The sequence below is a fragment of the Narcine bancroftii genome, chromosome 3, assembly GCF_036971445.1.
Source record: "Narcine bancroftii isolate sNarBan1 chromosome 3, sNarBan1.hap1, whole genome shotgun sequence".
NCBI lineage: Eukaryota > Metazoa > Chordata > Chondrichthyes > Torpediniformes > Narcinidae > Narcine > Narcine bancroftii.
In genome coordinates this window covers 213,291,167-213,306,288 of record NC_091471.1, presented here as the reverse complement: position 1 = coordinate 213,306,288, position 15,122 = coordinate 213,291,167, and the positions used below count along the sequence as shown (strand labels likewise).

Below are 15,122 nucleotides of genomic sequence, written 5' to 3'. Positions count from 1 at the left end.
AACTTAAAATTCCTTGATGTAACATCTCCAAGGATCTGTCCTGGAGCCTCCATGTTGATGCAATCACAACGGCGCACCTGTGGCTATACTTTGTGAGGTGTCTGAGGAGATTCAATATGTCACTGAAAACTCTCAAAAACCTCTACAGATGGAGAGCATTCTGGCTGGTTGTATCACTGTTTAGTATGGAGGCACCAATTCACAGGACAAGAATAACTCCAGAGGGTTTTTAACTCAGCCTGTGACATCACAGGCACCAGACCACTCCATGGGAGGATATCAGCCTCTATCGTCCCCTATCACCCAGGCCATGCTCTCTTCACTCTGCTACCATCAGGAAAAAGAGGTGCAGGAGCCTAAAGACGAGCACTCAATGGCACAAGGACAGCTTCTTTCCCGCTGTTATCAGATTCCTGAATAATCGATGAACCAAAGACACTGCCTAACTTTTCGTGCATTACCATTTTTATATTTTTTATTTTTAATAATGTCGTAAGATGGTTATAATGTGAATGTCTGCACTGTGATCCTGCTGCAAAATACTGAATTTCATGACTTGTTCATGAGAATAAATTCTGATTCTGATTTCATGAGATTTTCTATCTCTTCTCTGTAGTGCAACTCATTATTGTTGCTGATGAAGCCAACTACTGTTGTGTCACCAGCAAACTTGGAGCTGGATCAGCTGATAGCTGGTCAGTAGCTGAATAGAGAGCGGGATGAGCACACAGCCCTGAGGTTCACCAATGCTCAGCTTGACGGTGCTTGATGTTCTGCTACTGACCAAGACTGACTGTGGTCTCCCCATTAGGAAGTCCAGGATCCAATTACAGAGAGGGGTTGTGGAGTTCCAGTGTGGACAGTTTTGCCACCAGCCTCTGGGGAATGATCATGTTAAATGCCAAGCTGGTCAATGAACAGCAGCATGAGGCATCATTCTCCAAGTTGACCAGGATGGAGTGAAGCAATAAGGCTATAGCATCGTCTGTGGAATGTTTTCTTCTATAGGCTATTTAAATTGGTCTAGCGTCTTGTGAGGTGTGCTTTGATGAGTTCCATCACTAGACGCTCGAAGCATTTCATAATGGTGGAGGACAGTGCCACAGGGTGGTAGTCATTGAGGCCTGTTGTCACCCTCTTGGTACTGGGCTGTCTTGAACCCTGCGGGAGCAATGGACTGCTGCAGTGAGGTTGAAAATGTCCATGAAGACCTCAGTCAATTGGCCCGCACAGTCCTTCAGTACCTGACCAGGTATGTTGTCTGGTCCCTTAAACTTGTGTGGTTCACCTTGGATAGGTTTCTGCTCACCTCAGCTGCGACTATGCAGGGGGCCCATTCATCAGGTGAACATTGAGCTTTCTTTGGTGTCATCCTGTTCTTCTCATCAAGCCATGCATAAAAGGTGTTCAGTCTGTCCAGAAGGGAGATGCCATTGTCCTTGATCATAATGTTGACTTGTGATTCATCGTAGTCTTGATCCCTTGCTACATGTGCCTTTTGTTGCCAGAGTCACAGTCGTCTGTGGATCTGCTGTGCATACTCTGCTTTGCCTTCTGGATTACATGGAAGAGTTTAGCCCTGGCTGATCTTAGAGCCACCCTGCCTCCTGTCCTGAGAGCAGCATTAATGACCCTGAGAAGGCCCCGGACCTCTGGATCCAACCATGGTTCCACTTTAGCTTTGGTTGTGAAACGTTTGATCTCAGAGACATCCTCAATGCACTTGCTGATGTAGCCAGTGTCTGAGCTCATGTACTCCTCTATGTTTACCTGACCTTTGTAGGTGGCTGCCTCCATGAAACAACTCCAGTCCATGGTCTCAAAGCAATCTTGCAGCACTGCTATATTTCCCCCACCCCCCCCTCCCCCAGGATGTTCTGACATTAGAGAGGATTCAGAAAAGTTCACAAGCATGATTCTGGGAATTGAAAGGTTATCATATGAAGTATGTCTTGGCCACTACTTTTTGCAATTTTGGAGAACGAGGGGAAATCTGCTCATTGAAACATGTTGAATATTGAAAGGCATGGACAGAGTTGCTGTACAAAGGAGGTTTTTCCATGATGGGAGAGTCCAGGACAAGAAGGCATAACTTCAAGATTGAAGAGCAATGACTTAGGACAGAGATGCAGAGGAATTTCTTTAGACCAATGGTGGTGAATCTGTGGAATTTGTTGCCACAGGAAGTGTGGAGGCCAAGGTGTTGGGTGTATTTAACAGAGAGATTGATAGGTTCTTTATTAGCTAGGGCATCAAAAGTTATTGCAAGGTGGCTAGACAATGGAGCTAAGTGGCAAAATAATTCAACTCATGATTGAATAGTGGCGCAGACTCGATGGACTGAATAGTTTATTTCTGCTCCTCCTATGGAGTTTTCAGTGGCCACCCATTTTAATTTGATAGAGCAAAACAACCCCCCCCCCTCAGTTTTTCCCCAGCTCTGTACAGCTCTCCCTTCCCTGTCTCCTTTCACACAGACATAAGTTATTACATCTCCCCTTATCATATCCAATGAACACCATTTGATGGTCTGGATTCCTCCCCCAGCCAGCACAGTCTGAATTCTAAGATTTCCTGAAATTTCCTGCTTCTGGCTCATTCTGTTTATTCCTTGAAGAAAGACTCAGACCTGAAACATCGGCAATATATCTTTGCTTTGTATGGACCGGCTGAGTTCCTCCAGCATTTCATTATGTTTTTATTTCAATTACATACACCATTCCCACAGCAACACATCTGTCCATGAACTTATATACTGTCAAACCAATACTGAAGTTTGTAAAACCATGAGCAACATTTGATAGGATGGACTGTAAGAAATTTTCCCCCAGGATAAAAGTGTCACACACCAGAGGACATGGATTTAATGTGAGCAGAAGTGAGTTTTATGGAAAAAGAATTGTATTTTCCTTAAATTTCCCTCACCTCAAATGCCACTTTTATAAACTTCTATCAGGCCACCCCTAAGGCTTCTACACTCAAGAGTTTGCCCAACCTCTCCCGATAACTTACAAAATCTCAACCAGGCAATATCCTGGCAAACCTCTTCTATATTCTTTTTAAAGCCTTCACGTTCTTCCTGAATTGGAGCGAACCAAATTGCACAATATTCCAAATGTGACCTAACTAAAATTCTACATCGCAACAACACGACTTCCATTATTCTGCATTCAGTGCCCCACCCACTGAAGGCAAGCACCACATACACTTTATCAATTCATGTGGCCACTTTCAAGGAGCCAGGACCTGGAACCCTGGATCCTGCCACATATTCATGCTTTTGAGTCCTCATTATTAACTTGAAACATTCAGTTTACTTATGACCTCTCAAAGTGCAACACCTCACACCTCACAAACCCCATCTGTCATATCTCTGCTTGTATCAGAAAAACTTATTATATCCTCTTGTGTTCTTAGGTTTAATTATAAAGAAAGCCAAGAGAAATAAAGAGGAACTGAATGGCTTACTTTGGTCTTGGTGTTTTCATGGTTCTGAAATGCAAATGACCATTTTTTGGTATTTTGCAAATGTAGGTTTAGACATCAATTTTCTGTTTTACAAATAAACCTTTACTTTGCATCCATAATTCAGTGATTATAGCTAAACAAGATGAAATTACCTTTATGGATGACCTTTAACAATTTTTATATGAAGTTGCATTCTGAAATTTAATCAAAAGTGAAATTTTATATTTTGCAAGCTTTGAGTTTCATTTTTGCCATCTGTATTTGCCTGTTACATCTAATTCTATTGGAGCAATTGGGCTCCCATTGTCAAGATGCAAAGTTATGACTGCAGAATTAATCTGGGACATTTCAAAATTGTCAAATTTGATCACAATACAGCAGGACATCAATGATCTCCCCCACCAAGCTCCTGATGGAAAAATTCAGTGACACAGAAAGATCCGAAGCACCAGTGGGCAGAGAAGTGTGGATGGGAAGAAATAGATGAATCAGATGAGCTTGGGCATGTGCACCAGAAGACCAAGGATGAATATTTGTAAGAGCCTGAATAAATGTCCAGAGTGATAGCAAGTAACATAAGAGCAGTTGTTATTGCACTCTTCTTTAGAGAAATCAAATCAATTTTCAGTTGAAACAGAAAAAAAATCAAGTTCCCCAATTGTGATTTTTAATTCTGCTTTAAAACGTCTACCTTTTAACAGCCATTAAACATTTACTTTAGTTTAAAAGAGATCAACATTGGCGAAAAGATGAACATTAAATTTGCTCATATGCTTTTTAGTACCCACCATACCTCAGGAGTGGGAGCTCTTGATACCCCTTCACTTGTTGCTCCCTCACTGTCTGTAGAGGTGCTTTCACTCTCTGAATCAGAGGTAGAAGAGTTCCCAGATTCACTCAAGTTATTTAAGCCACTACTGGAATGTCTTGGTAAAATATTGTCACTCTGAGGCAGTGAGGAAGCACTATGAAAATAAAATAGTTAAGTCAGAGAGGACAATATGCAATTTTTACATGTTCCTTAGCTCTTAAAGTAAGTAAACTTCCACTAACCCTGCATTAATAATATAAATGAACTTTATGTTAATCGTGAAAAGGCATGAACTTCATAAAATTAATTCTGCTTTGCTTATAGTATTTTTAAAAATTACAACTCTAGCTACCACTTTAAATTAAAACTTGAGCAAACACTAGGTCAAAAGACAGTGCTCCAACCACTTTGCTTGCTGATTTCAGTTTTTAACAAATTTTAAACTAGATGTCTTAGTATCGCACAAAAAAGATATACAGTAATAGATTCAAATCCTCAAAACACATAATACTGCAACACAATACTTAGCACTGCAACAATATGACAACTCATGCAACACATCTTGGATTTTTTTTAAATGATTGTCTGACAATGTCCTGAATAGTCTTTAACAGTTTTGCTGCTTTAATTGACATCTTTGACATGTCAATTTACAATATCAAAAATTTAGTCAGCAAATATAATTAAGCAGTAGCTAACAAAAGGTTATTTTAAAAAAAAATCAGGTCTACAGGCAAGGTCAATGTGGAGTTGGTGGTTTGTTGATTAAAAAACAGAATTGTTCACAAAAAGGCCATGGTTGGCTTGAAATTGGGTCATATTTCATCTCCAAGAATTATTTTTAGCTCTGTCATGGAGTAGGAAATGATTAAAAACTGCTGAGATATTGATACCTCAGGATAGGTTGGAATGAATTCTGAGGGTACAGAGCTTTGAAATGGCATCAGTTTTCACTCTTGCATACAAAGTAAAATGTGCAATATGAGGATGTCTTGGATAGGCTTAAGTCTCAAATTAAATCGTTCTAACGATCCACAGGATATCTATTTGAGTTGAAACAGAAAATAAGGGAGAGTAATCGGGCACTTAGCCTCTAGAGCTTGATCTTTCATTCAGTGAGTTCACAATGAACTGGGTCCTAACTCCACTTTCACTTTTGGATAATTAATTAATGCTAGTAATTGTCATTATAAAAAGCTCTCTGAAGAAGAAAGTACAGAAGTTCTAGCTCCATTTACATGTAAAAGTGTATCTTATTGTCACAAGTGAGCGGCTTGACTCTAATTTGTAAAACGCTATCTCATTGTTCTAGATGCAATTAGCAGAAACAATTTATATCTCCCTCATCAGTTTTCCTTTATATGCTGACAGAATTAGGTTTGGACAAGTGCTTTCTCTAACTTGATCAGTGAGGCATCATTCTCAAAGAATGAGATGACGCTCAATGTAAATTTACAAAAAGCCCCAGGAACTGCATTACAAACTTTATCAATCTTTGTGAAAACTAAAATCAGGTGAAAAATTAGTTAAAAATATATAACAAGTCTGTAGCCAATAGCAAAGCCAAACTGAAATCAAGATACATTGCCAAGGAAACTTCATGTAAAATAAAGAAAATATTGTATCTGTGGCTGAAATATCAAATCATATAAATCATATTCAAAATGTACAAATTGGACCAGTTTTCATCAAGGTAAAAAGGAAAATAATTTTCTCGCTGAGCCTAAATAAATTATTATTAGTTTCCCTTAGTTGCTGAGGGAAATAGAGGAGAAATGAACTGTAGATAGATTATCCCTCAGAATTCTTAGCATAGCATGATAACGTGACTTGGTGTCTCTCTCTTATTTCTATTTATTCCATCACTAAAAAGTTTTATGTCTTACATAAGAGTATATAGCCCATTTCTTTTCCTAAAGAGCTAAAATTAAAATGCAAGACCAACTGCTATTACTTTTTTCATCTTTTATTTTTAATTTATTTGTATTTATCTGAATATTTTATTAGATGTTCCCCAGATGGTCCAACATGATTTTTCAAAGTTATGATGGTTCAAATCAGTACTCTCAATTTTGAATTCCGATCTGTTCCCACGCTTGCGATATACGCTTTAGCATACCCTTCATCCAGCAATTAATTTTAGTTCAATGCTTCAATTCTTCATGCCCAGTGAGCTTTCAGCTATGCACATTAATGTTTCTTTTCCAGTGTGAAATAAAGCTTTTCAAAATTTAATTATAAAAAAAATTAGGTGGGGTATTCTATTTCGACTTACAACATTTTTGATTTACCATGGGTTTGCCGGAACACAACCCCCATCGTAAGTTGAGGAGCACCTGTATAATAGGCCAATTTCAATCAATAAAACAAGGATATCGAAAATTACAGGGTGGCCCAGTTAATATAGCAGACAGAGGAATGCTATTACAGTGACAATTCCCCAAGTTCAAATCTGGCACTGTCTGTAAGGAGTTTGTATGTTCATCACATCTCTGTGTGGGTTTCCTCCGGGTGCTCTGCTTCCCTCCCATCCTCCAAAACGTATGGGAATTGCAGGTTAATAGGTGTATTCGTGGGCAAAGGCTCATGGGCTGATAGGACTTGTCACCTTGTTATATGTTTAAAAAGTTTCAATGAAATTTCCCCACAGTCAAGTGGACAAAAATCATTACAGGATATAGAACTATGACAAGATCTCCAATTTTATTCTTGATGTATATGACCATAGATGATGTAGCTGGGCAGAAGCTGAAAATCAGTCTCTAGGAAAGCAACAATAGATTCTCTAATGTTGCCCAATTGTTCATTCTGAATGGTGCAAAATTCAAAGCAGCATGCAAGACTGATTAGTACCTTACCATGAAGTACATGCACAAAAGGGAAGCTGTAATAGTGGCAGGTATTAGAACAATGGTTTCTGTGATGACATTTGGATCTTCAATACAAACGGCAAGATGTGAACAGAAAATGTAAGTACCTTTCAGGAACAGATATGGTCGCTGGTTTTTCCATGACCTGCATGAGAAGTGGGGAAGGGCAGGGGTGTGGGGACAAGGGTATGGGTGGTACAGGAGGGAAAAGAAGGTGGAAAGAGAAGCAATCAGGTTACACATTAAGAAAATATTATAACTTCATGCATACTTTATGATGTACAGTGTCCTCCCAATTTTTGGGACAAATACCTTTTTATTTCCTTCCTTTGCCCCCTGTGTTCCACGTTTTTAAATTTGTAATCAAACAATTCACACATGATTAAAGTGCACATTATTTTATTCAAGCTTATTTCTATACATTTTGGTTTGACCATGAAGAAATTTCAGCATTTTTTATACATAGTCCCCTCATTTCAGGACACCTTAATGTTTGGGACATTTGGCTTCACAGAATTTTATGAGCACTCAGGTATGTTTAAATGCTTCATTGGTGCAGGTATAAGAGAGCTAGGTTTGCTTCTAAGCATTTGATCATCTTTGAAGTCTGTAGTTGCCATTTTTCAACATGAGGACCAAAGTCAAATAAGCCATTAAGAGGCTGAAAAACAATAAAACAGTAAAGGAACATCATTTAAAAAAATGAGCGTACTTGTGAGGTCAGTAAGTGCAATCAGGCTAGTAGACCAAGAAAAACCTCCACTACTGACGACAGAAGAATTCTCATTATAAGCCACATCATAGCAGTTAGGCAACACTGTTACAGTGCCAGCGATCAGGACCAGGGCTTGAATCATGGATGTCTATCAGAATTTTGTAAGTTCTGCGTGGGTTTCCTCTGGGTGCTCTGGTTTCCTCTCACAGTTCAAAACATATTGGAGTTATAGGTCATTTGGGTGTGATTGGGCAGCATGAGCTTGAGGGCTGAAAGGAGAGCCTGTACTGTCTTGTATGTCTAAATTTAAAAATTTGTAATGAAGAAAAATCCACAAATGCCTGTCCGACAGATCAGAAACACTCTTCAGGAAGCAGGTGTGGAAGCATCAATGACTACTATCTGCAGAAGACTTTATGAAGAGAAATGCAGAGGCTATACTGCAAGATGCAAACCACTAGTTAGCCACAGAAACAGGATGGTTAGATTAAAGTTTGCCTAGAAGTATTTAAAAGAGCCTGCAAAATTCTGGTAAAAGGATAATAGACGAAACCTGTGTCAGAGTGACGACAAGAGCAAAGCGTGGAGGCGTAAAGGAAGTGCCCAAGATCCAAAGCATACCAACTCATCTGTGATACATGGTGGTGGGGGTGTTATAGCCTAGGCATATATGGCTGCCACACTCATCTTCATTGATGATGTAACTGCTATTGACATTAGCAAAATGTATTCTGAGGTGTGTAGAAACATCTTATCTGCTCAAGTTTGAGTAAATGTCTCCAAACTTATTGTATGGTGCTTCATCCTACACCAAGACTATGATCCCAAACATACTGCTAAAGCAACAAAGGAGTTTATCAAAGGAAAAAAACTGGAAAACTCTTGAATGGTCAAGTCAGTCACCAGATCTAAATCCAATTGAGCATTCCTTTCATATGCTTAAGAGAAAACACAAAGGGATAAGCCCCCTTGACAAGCAGGAGTTGAAGATGGCTGAAGTCAAGGCCTGGCATAGCATCACCAGAGAAAATACGCAACAGCCAATGATGTTTATGAATAACAGAGTTCAGGGAGTCATTGCATGCAAGGGATCTGCAACAAAGTACTAAACATGACTACTTGAAAATACATACCATTGCTATGTCCCAAACATTATGGTGTCTTGAAATGAGGGGACTCATTGAAAAGAGTGCTGTAATTTCTAAAAGATCAAACCAAAATGTAAACAAATAACAAAATCTGTAATATGCATTTTAATCACATGTGAATTGTTTGCCTACAAACTGTGGAGCACTGGGGCAAATAAAGGAAAAGAAGGTCTTTGTCCCAAACATTATGGAGGGAGGGCACTGTATTGACATCTCCTTCAAGCAACTCAAATTCAAAAACTAACCTGATCCTCATCACTCTCTTCACCACTACTGATCTGTAGGTCATGTTCGAGCATCCTGAAGATAGATTTGCACAAAAATTAGCTTTAAAAAAAAGGCCAAAGAAATTTCCATTTTGAAGTTTTTGTTCACTTTTAGTTACTCTTCCAAAAGGATTTCGAAATTCAGTTTTTTCCACTTTTTTGGGGGAAAATTTTTATTTATGAATAATAATGAATCATACAATCAAAATCCAATCCAATCCATACGGGATAAAATGCCACTTTTAAAAATATCCCCTCAAGCCCCATGTACTCTGCAATGGTTCAATGAACAAACACTTACAAAATAAATAAATAAACAGAGGAGGAAGGTGCAAGTTTGATCTCTGGTTAGGCTGAAACCTCTGACGTCGTGAACCCAACAGATGTTGCAAATGTCCGCTGCTGTATCCATCGTACAAATATACACATGGCTAACTAATTTTTAGGCAATTATTGCTAAATAATACCTCAAAATAAAATATTTTGTTACTACATATGAAAAACCTTTATGGTCCAATCATGGAACTTTATTAAATAATTGTATTGAATAACTAAAAGTTTACTTTCCCCGCAAAATAACTTGAGGATCTAAAACTCTGTAGAAACAATATGTGGGAAAATTTGGGAAAAGAAACTAAGTGCACACACTTCAGCAAGAGTTTCCATACAACTCCAAAATTGACCAACCATTTCAATAAAATGATCCCACCAATAAAGATTCTGTTTTAAAAAAAACTTACTTGCGTAATATATACTTAACTGTACAAATATAGTAACCCAAGGGAAGATTCCCCCCACCAATCTAAGGATAAATTTGAGTCTAGCTTCACTTAAAACCAAAGCACTGACAATTTTACAGGCCGCAAAACTGTGTGATATAGTCGCTCTAACCATCCTCTGGGGCAATCACCTAATTTGACTGTAAAATTGGCATGGCTGCCTGCAGACTTCAATTCCTATCTCTACTTCTATAGGAATCTCTCTCTCTCTCTCTCTCTCTGTCTGCAGGCTAATTTATCAGTTTATTGTTAAACCCACACAAATGTGGCAGCACAGTTGGCTTAGCGATTAGCGCCACACCTTCACAGGGCCAGTGATTAGGACCAGACAGGGATTCAAATCCCATGCTGTCTGTAAGAGGTTTGAACATTCTCCCTGTGTCTTTGTGGGTTTTCCCTGGGGGCTTCGATTTCTTCCCACTGTTCAAAATGTACCAGGGGTGTAGATTAAATGGGGGTAAATTGGGTGGCACAGACTCGTGGGCCAAAATGGCCTGGGACTATGCTATATGTCTCAATTTTAAAAAAATTAAGAATAGTTAATCCCTTATGTTGGTTGGGATCTCGTCACTCAAAGAGAATGCAAGTTAACCATTAAGCAGAATCACACAATGAGAAATCACCTTTCGTCACATCGATGATGAAAGCAAATTGCTGTTTCCTACCCAATGCAACTTCATGTATCCAAGTTACCGTAATCGCTTCACATGCTGAAATAGATTGTTCAACACTGGTTTCATTTATTAACTTGATAGCCAAAGTAACACATTTATCCTCTTTCACTTTGTTATTCTCCTTCCTCCTCTTAAGGCACTGTTTCATTCTATTTAGAGAGTTATTTTTCTACATTTAACAGAACTAGTTCGAGAATCACGTCGCAAAGGAGACCTCTTCGCCCAGTGTTGCTTATATTGACGATTAAATTACATTATTAATCTAACTTTTCTGCTCTTTTGCTTTGGTCCGACAAACTGAAGTCTTTAAAATTCATGTCCCTGTCCCTTTCAAAGTTACTCCTACAAATAATAGCGCTAATCTGCAGATAGTCGTACAGCATGGAAACAGGCCATTTGGCTCAACTTGCCCACCCACCAACTAAAATGTCCCACCCACACTAGTCTCTTTTGGCTGAATTCGGCTCATATCCATCCAAACCTATCCTGTCTATGTATCCATCCATTCTTTTCTTAAATATTGCAAAAGTATCTGCCTCAACCACCTCCCCCCTCATCTTAAACCTATGAGCTCTCATTACTACTCTGGGCAAAGTCTGTGCCTTTCAGAGATCTATTCCTCTCATGATTTTATACATCACATTGAGATTACCCCTTATCCTCTTGTGCTCCAAGGAATAAAGTCCCAGCCTGCTCAACATCTCCCTATTGCTCAGGCCCAGAGTCCTGGCAACATTCTCATAAATCTTCTCTGTACCTGTTCCAGCTTGACAACATCTTTCCTGAAGCACAGTGACTAAAACTGAACACAATACTCTAAAATGGGGGCTCACCAACATCTTTTAGAACTGCAAATTACCTCCTAACTTCTGCATTTAATAATCTGACGGATGATGGCTAATGTGCCAAAAGCCTTCTAGATCATCCTATCTACCTGTGACTCCACTTTCAAGGTATCATGTACCTGTCCTCCTACATCCCTCTGCTCTGCAACACTCCAGAAATCCCTATCATACACTGTGTAGGTCCTACCCGCTTTAGACATCATAAATGCAACACCTCATATTTCTCAGTATTAAATTCCATCAACTGTTCTTCTGCCCACCTACCCAACAGATCAAGATTCAGCTGCAATCTTTGGCATCCGTGTTCACTATCTGCAATACCAGACACTTCAGTGTTATCCACGTAGTTTCTAATCATGCCATATAGGTTTTCATCTAAATTCTTGTTATACATGGCAAACAGCAATGGGCCGAGCGCTGAACCCTGAGGCACAGGTCCCCAGTCTGAAAACAACCTTTCACCCTCACTCTCTGCTCTATTCCCATGAAGCCAATTTTCTATTCATTCTGCCATCTCTCCAGTCTCATAACATATAACATAACATAACAATTACAGCACGGAAACAGGCCATTAGGCCCTTCTAGTCCGCACCGAACCAAACACCCCTTTCTAATCCCACCTCCCTGCACAATGCCCATAACCCTCCATCTTCCTCTCATCCATATACCTGTCCAACCTTTTCTTAAATAATACAATTGACTCCGCCGCCACTATTTCTCCCGGAAGATCATTCCACACAGCTACCACTCTCTGAGTAAAGAAGTTCCCCCTCATGTTACCTCTAAACCTCTGCCCCTTAATTCTTAACTCATGTCCTCTTGTTTTAAACCTTCCTCCTCTTAACGGAAATAGTCTATCCACATCCATTCTGTCTATCCCATTCATAATCTTAAATACTTCTATCAAATCCCCTCTCAACCTTCTACGCTCCAAAGAATAGAGACCCAATCTGTCCAATCTCTCCCCATACTCCAGATGCTTAAACCCAGGCAACATTCTGGTAAACCTTCTCTGCACTCTCTCCACTCTGTTTATATCCTTCCTATAATTAGGCGACCAGAACTGCACACAGAACTCCAAATTAGGCCGCACCAACGTCTTATACAATCTCAACATCACCTCCCAACTCCTATATTCCATGCAATGATTGATAAAGGCCAACGTACTAAAAGCCTTCTTCACCACCCTATTCACGTGAGTTTCTACCTTCAGGGAACGATGTACCGTCACTCCTAAATCTTTCTGCTCTTCTGTATTCCTCAATGCTCTCCCATTTACCACATATGTCCTATTCTGATTCTTCTTACCAAAATGAAGCACCTCACACTTATCAGCATTAAATTCCATCTGCCATTTTTCAGCCCACTTTTCTAAGCAGCCCTAATCCCTCTGCAATCCTAGAAAACCTTCTTCATTATCCACTATTCCACCTATCTTAGTATCGTCTGCATATTTACTAATCCAATTCACCACCCCATCATCTAGATCATTAATGTATATAACGAACAACAATGGGCCCAATACAGATCCTTGAGGCACACCACTGGTCACCGGCCTCCAACCTGACAGACAATTATCCACTACCACTCTCTGGCCTCTCCCTTTCAGCCAATGTTCAATCCATTTGACTATCTCAAAATTTATACCTAAAGACTGCACCTTCCTAACTAACCTTCCATGTGGTACCTTATCGAAGGCCTTACTGAAGTCCATATAGACAACATCCACTGCGCTACCCTCATCCACATTCCTAGTCACCTCTTCAAAAAATTCAATCAGATTGGTCAAACATGACCTTCCTCCCACAAATCCATGTTGAGTGCTCCTGATCAGACCCTGTCTATCCAGATGTTTATAAGTACTATCTCTAAGAATTTTCTCCATTAATTTATCTCCAGAGCAGAATCTCTCATCAAATGTCTTGTTGAAATCCATAGAGACAATATTCACAACTCTGCCCTTTGCCAACCTTCTTGGCCACATCTACAAACAAACAATCAGATTTGTCATACATGAGCTCTCGCTAACAAAACCATGCCTATCCCTAATTAGCTTTTGTTCATCCACGTTCATGTACATCTTCTCCCTCAGAGTACTTTCTGGTAACTTACCAATCACAGATGTCAGGCACACTGGCTAGATTCCAAGCTTCTCCCTGCAGCCTTTCCTGAATAGAAGCACATTTGCCATCCTCCTGTCTTCTGGCACCTCACCTGTACTTGATCATAACTCAGAAATCTCAGCCAGGGCACCTGCAATTCCTACTCGAGCTTCCCTCAGTGTCCTTGGATCTATCTGATCTGGCCCTACACATCGACATACATCATAAGCATCTCAACAGTAATACTGACTGTTTAACTGCTCTAAGTTCCCTAGTCCTCATGTCTTTCTCCACAGTAGAAACAGAGATATATTTGTCGAAGACCTTGCCCATCTCCTGTGGTTACACAAAGAGTTTATCACATTGGTGCCAAAGGGTCTTATTTTTCCTCTGGTTACCTTTTTCCCCCTTAGGCACATGAAATATCTTGTGGGGGGGGGGGTTATCCTTAATATTTATCTGCTACAACTATCTTCTGTTCCTTTTTTGCCTGTTTAAAAAAAAACTCTCCACACTAACATACTTTGCACCCCATCAATCACTCAACGATCCACATTTGAAAATTTAGAATAGATTATTGAACCTCCAGCTGGTGATCACCACTTTGTTGCACATGGCTTAAACTTGCCTTGTCTAGTTATTGAACTAGGTTATGGCAGTAGCCATAACTCTGGTTATAGCTTCTTCTTTCTTTGGCTTGGCTTCGCGGACGAAGATTTATGGAGGGGTAGGTCCACGCCTGCTGCAGGCTCGTTGGTGACTGACAAGTCCGATGCGGGACAGGCAGGCACGGTTGCAGCGGTTGCAAGGGAAAATTGGTGGGTTGGGGTTGGGTGTTGGGTTTTTCCTCCTTTGTCTTTTGTCAGTGAGGTGGGCTCTGCGGTCTTCTTCAAAGGAGGTTGCTGCCCGCCGAACTGTGAGGTGCCAAGATGCACGGTTGGAGGCGAGATCAGCCCACTGGCGGTGGTCAATGTGGCAGGCACCAAGAGATTTCTTTAAGCAGTCCTTGTACCTCTTCTTTGGTGCACCTCTGTCTCGGTGGCCAGTGGCGAGCTCGCCATAGAACACGATCTTGGGAAGGCGATGGTCCTCCATTCTGGAGACGTGACCCACCCAGCGCAGTTGGGTCTTCAGCAGCATGGATTCAATGCTTGCGGACTCTGCCAGCTTGAGTACTTCGATGTTGGTGATGAAGTCATTCCAATGAATGTTGAGGATGGAGCGGAGACAGCGCTGATGGAAGTGTTCTATAGCTACTGCTTACTTACATTGCAGTGCAGCCACTGGTGCAGATCCGCAGAGAGTGGGGAGTGGGATACAGCGCTCCCACAGGGTCCAAACCCCACAATCCGATTACCATTAGCTCCATGCAGGCTTTGAACTGCCTGTTAAAGGAGACGATGGTCCACTATATGATAAAAGTAAACATTTTTGCAGCTTCATT

The 15,122-nt window shown here is 40.3% G+C and overlaps 1 protein-coding gene across 5 annotated transcripts in view; it reads right to left on the bottom strand.

Annotated features, from left to right (window-relative positions):
- LOC138758104 (AF4/FMR2 family member 1-like) overlaps nt 1-15,122 on the bottom strand; it is a 192,669-nt gene that overhangs the window by 29,532 nt on the left and 148,015 nt on the right. For 4 of the 5 annotated variants that reach the window (XM_069926545.1, XM_069926547.1, XM_069926543.1 and 1 more), the window contains 4 exons: nt 9,258-9,312; nt 7,257-7,294; nt 4,262-4,433; nt 3,469-3,492 (listed from right to left, as the gene is read on the bottom strand). In XM_069926545.1, the coding sequence (XP_069782646.1) occupies nt 3,469-3,492; nt 4,262-4,433; nt 7,257-7,294; nt 9,258-9,312 (289 nt within the window). The remainder of the gene's footprint in view (nt 1-3,468; nt 3,493-4,261; nt 4,434-7,256; nt 7,295-9,257; nt 9,313-15,122) is intronic. The other variant, XM_069926544.1, reaches the window with a different exon arrangement.